The sequence below is a fragment of the Lygodium microphyllum genome, chromosome 16 (assembly GCF_053477565.2).
Source record: "Lygodium microphyllum isolate KBCC chromosome 16, Lygodium_microphyllum_v1.1.10, whole genome shotgun sequence".
NCBI classification, from domain to species: domain Eukaryota; kingdom Viridiplantae; phylum Streptophyta; class Polypodiopsida; order Schizaeales; family Lygodiaceae; genus Lygodium; species Lygodium microphyllum.
In genome coordinates this window covers 34,885,396-34,890,118 of record NC_141150.1, presented here as the reverse complement: position 1 = coordinate 34,890,118, position 4,723 = coordinate 34,885,396, and the positions used below count along the sequence as shown (strand labels likewise).

At 45.4% G+C, this 4,723-nt stretch overlaps 1 protein-coding gene across 1 annotated transcript; it reads right to left on the bottom strand.

Annotated features, from left to right (window-relative positions):
* Positions 1–216: 216 nt before the first annotated feature.
* LOC148022692 (phospholipid scramblase family protein C343.06c-like) lies at positions 217–1,030 on the bottom strand. Its single transcript, XM_087695246.1, has one exon. It carries the CDS (start codon positions 796–798, stop codon positions 217–219), a length of 582 nt encoding a protein of 193 aa, XP_087551372.1. The 5' UTR covers positions 799–1,030.
* Between the last annotated feature and the right edge of the window lie 3,693 nt (positions 1,031–4,723).

Here is a 4,723-nt window from a genome sequence, read left to right as displayed (position 1 = left end):
CCTTTTTCTGTGGTTCTTGGTGGTAAAATTCAGGCTATTCTTTCCCTCGTGATTCTGATCCCTCTCTGTTTTCTGCCTTTTTTTTCCACTTCTTTTTTATCACACGTTTGTCGATTCCTCCTAGCTTTTTTTGTCCTTCTTTCCCTTTATTTAGCGCAGAGTATCGTCTTCCCAATCCATTCCTCTCCAAAAAAAATCGTATGCCAGATCCATGTATTATTTTAAGATTTCCACACTGCCATGTTCTGACAGAGATAATGGGCAATCTACTTCAAATGTTTCAGCCTCATATTCATGATTCACATTAATTCCTTGTGGCAGAACAGATTTGTCTGCAGACATTGCATCTACTGCAGATTTCGGGTGATAAGCAGGGGCAATATCACCAAATCGAATTGCATACTGGCCAGCATCTGTAAGCATCTCATAACCAAAGCCCCGAAAATGTCGATCAATTTCACCAAGAACTTTTCCATTTTCGTCTTTCAAAGTGAAAGTCCAATTCCAAAAACCAGGATTCTCTACAACTGCAAACTGCCTCTTTCCCAAGTAAAGGTCATAGATACGTTTCCAGAGATGCCATCTCCTTTTGGCAAAGCCCACAACTCCTCCATCTATCTCAGCATAAATCGTGCTGTTAATGAACCAAGGCGGTCTCCTCACAGTAAATAGGACATTGCCTGATGCATCCATAATAGAAGCAGTGAATGGCCGCCTTCCGTGTAGAAATTGACGAAGCAGCCAATGGCTTGATTCAATTATGTACCCAACCATCATTAATCCTTCTCGAGGGTCCATGATAACATATCAATTTGCTTGTTCAAAACCAACCAAAAGATTGGCCCACTCAATATTTCGTGTAACTATAATATCACTTCTTGCAAGTAAAGGTGCAACTTTTGCTTCTTGGGGGGGTTTTTGGCTGCAAAATTCCCACCAAAGGTTGACTTGGTATGGTTGTCCCAGGCCGAATTGACGATGGAACGGTTTGCCAGTCTCTCCAAACTCTAAGAAACCTCTCTTTCCTCAAACGATCTACAATGCGCCTCTGTCTCTAAAATGCTGCCACATTTACCATAAATATTAATAAGTGTGCTATTAACAAAAACATCTGAAGTGAAGCCCTTCATGTGAGCATCTATACTCATACGCAGAGAATAAATGTAATCACAACAACTAAGTGTGCATAAAGTATTAAATCGCACACACAACTTTCGAGTGGTTTTCACATCTCGAATGCGCAGCAATACGACACCGATTTTCACAATTGAACCACCCTGTCCGATTCTCACAATCGGACCACTTCACCTGAACTTAAAATAGAGGGTTTTTTGAACCTGCCTTACAGTTATGGCCACCCTGTTTACATCTTTGACCCCCCTTGGAAACCCAATTTATCCCTTAGAAGCCAGATACCAGACAGGATAATCGAGGATTCACCCCAAACAGCTAGACACTTAGCAGACCGAATTTAGAACTTGACTTGACTTTCGGTAACCAACCAACCAACCCTGAAGTAGAATAGAGAATGCAGCATGGACTTTCGGTAAGACCTTAGATCAACCAGAACCTGCGCTTAGAGCCATATCAGGCTACAAACATGAGGGGAAGAGTGGAGTTTGCATTGAGTATTTCCTGGATCCGCACCTCACTTTTGATTTTATCACCAAAGGTGCACTACAAGAAAAGAAAAAGCATGTTTTCGCACTGAGCACTAGAAAGCACGAAGCACAACTTGTGAATAAGATTGACAATTTCTTTCAATATCAAGGAACTCATTAGGAGATATAATAACATCAAGGAACCCACTATTAGGAGAAGATCCCAAAACATAGTTGTGTGCCTGAGAGCCCCATCAGTAGGACCTTAAGAGGACACAGAGATTCAGAAGGCGACAACATAGAGGATCGGACGCTGTCGAAGTTACTCAAATTGATCGACGATCTTGTGGAGCTAGAAGTGGGAGCAATGTCAGGATCATGAGGCGGACAAGGAGAGGACCAACTGGACTTGGGAGAATTCCCGGTCTTAGTGCAGGAGTTAGTCAATAAGTATGACTTGTTGACTAGGATGGTAGTTTAGGGTAGACCAGTAGAAGAAGTGGTAGCAAGCCTAGAAGAGGAAAGAAAGGCGATTAGAAAGGTGCTAGAGAGCAATTTTGCCTATAACCACGAGTAGAAGGCTAGGAAACTCCAACAAGATGTAGACATGTACGAGGCCCGACATGTGCTAGCCTTGGCTGGTGCGGCCAAAGCAAGGCCAAATGCAAAGAGAGAATGAGCAGTAGAGGCTAACTTATTGTTGAGTGAACTCATAGCCAAGAGGCTCATCAACAATATGTCCGCTGAGCAGAGTGCAACAGCCTTAGCCACCACATTACTCTCGGGATTAGGGGTCATGCAAGGGGCAAAGGGGTAATCTAGAGTTTCTATTGTAGTAAAGCAGCTAGACAAGTATGAACCTTGCAATGACCCATATAGCTTTGTGGAGCAATTTGAACAAGTTTGCAAAGCAAACGGTCTCACAGACCTTGCACAACGCTCTCAAGCTTTCGGTCTATGCTTAGGTGATAAGGGGAGAATTTGGTACATTAGTCTAGATGCAGCTGAGCGCACGAAATTTGCCCATCTTAAGGACCTCTTTATCAAGAGATTCTCTGAGGCAGGGTACTCTGACAATCTCATCGTCCGGTTGATGAATGTCAGTTAGAGGGAAAAGGAAGACATAAGAGACTGTGTCACTCATGTGCGTAGCCTCTTCAAGGGGATCCCTGCAAATGAGCAACCTAACGAGAAGGCTGTTTCTACCGTATTTATAAATGGAATTTGAAGTAAGGAGCTCTACAAGGCTTTGGCTAGTAACTCCACTCTACACTGAGATGTGTTAGCTAGAGTCTTTGAAGAGGCAATAAGGGTGGATGATCAGCTTAGGGAGCGAAGCATGAGGAACACTAGTTAGGACAGTACAAGTCAGAGAGCTCCAAAGCAGTCAACAGTTTCAGGAGAGAGAGAGAACTCTAGCATACAAGATAAGGGAAAGAGTGTTGACCAAGGCCAAGAGCTGGCTGAGGTGAGAATGGAGCTTGCACGATTGCAAGTCCAAATGAGGAAACCTGTGTGGTCGCATATGCAGTGTATACACTGTGGCAGTAACCACCTCCCAGCCGAGTGCCAAGCTCCTAGATCTAGGCCATGCTCGAACTGCAGTAGGTTCGGTCATGATGCATTACATTTCAGACTGCCTGGGAGATTCCCATATTCGCAGCAATACAACCCTCCATACTTAGGCAACAGGCCACCTAATCTCTTTGGCAGGGGAGCCCAGTTGGCACTTCCAGCACCAAATGATGCAAGACTGGCCATTCCTAGGCTAGAGATGAACCCAACAGGCATACCCAGACCACCAGGGCCCTATGTAACCTATCCACCGAGTGACGCTCTTGTTCACTATGTGGAAGAACCTAGTGAAGAGGAGACCTATGTGAACCTATACATATCCTATGATGAGGAAGGCAATCTAGTCCTGATGGACTACCTACCAGTATCGGTGATGGTGCTAGGTAGAGGAAAAGGCAGAGGCTTCGAAGGACCAAGCCAAGATCCAATCTCATGCTAGACTTGCGGTCATCCAGGCCATATTTCATCACGCTGCTCGGAAAGGGAACATGCAAACAAGGACAAAGTTGACCTTTGATGCACCGAGTGTGGAATCACATACCTATTTCCTGATTGTCCTAGACGCAAGCCATCAACTAGTTCTACCAACGTGCCCTCAGTACCCTTGGGGCTGTTTGGTGTGGACACCTTTGATAGTGAGGATACGCTCATCCCACTACATGTCATGACATGAGCATAGACAAAACAGGCATGCATCTCATTGCATGGGCCAAGTAACCTGGATGCAGCCTCGTTGGGAAAGAAAATACAGAGGAGAAGGAGAAAGAGGGCAGACACAAAGATTACCCTTAAGACTGAGGGAGCTACAATGCTAGTGACAGGAAAGAGGGTCACTAATGTAGAGGCAGAGACCTCAGCTCCTAAGACAGTAGAACTAGGGAGTGCCAAGGTAGGGGAATACCCCCACCCCAAACAGCAACTTGAGGCTATAGCCAAAGTCAAGGAGTGGGTCAAGGACGCCCAAGAACACCTTAAGGACGTAGAGCCCATACTAGAAGACCAAATTGAAGACCTCCCTAGTGTGAGTACACCCATTTCACCATCACGACCTCAATCGGGGAACGCAACACACCACATGAGATGCCACAGAGGCAAGACCAGGAAGAAGCATGTCAGGAAGCTAACCAAGACATATGGCCAAACCAAGGAGGAAGGCAATCACCGAGCAACCTCCTCACCACTTTAGTAACCATGCCAGTAACCTTGAGTCTAGGAGATTTGCTTCAGCAACACCCTTCCTTATGGCAAGAATTAAAGCACTGGGTGGAGGGAAAAGAGGAGCACACTGCCGCTGACTTGCAAGAGCAGGACGCAGTCACACAGATTCCAAGCCTAATGCTTCACTTAATTCCAAGGTCACTACACGTCAATGCTTTCTGGGAAGGCACTGAGATGCATGCAGTCTTACCTATCTTAGCCTTGGGGGATGTAACACGAAAAGGAATCGTAGACACAGGCACTGGTGTCATTGTCTTGAGCCATGCAGTTCTACAGGCCTGGGGAAACCCAACTATGGAAACAGCTAGGTTCAATGTCACATTAGCTAA

Coding starts and splice junctions, on each gene's coding strand:
- LOC148022692 (XM_087695246.1), bottom strand. CDS start 798: ATGGACCCTCGAGAAGGATTAATGATGGTTGGGTACATAATTGAATCA.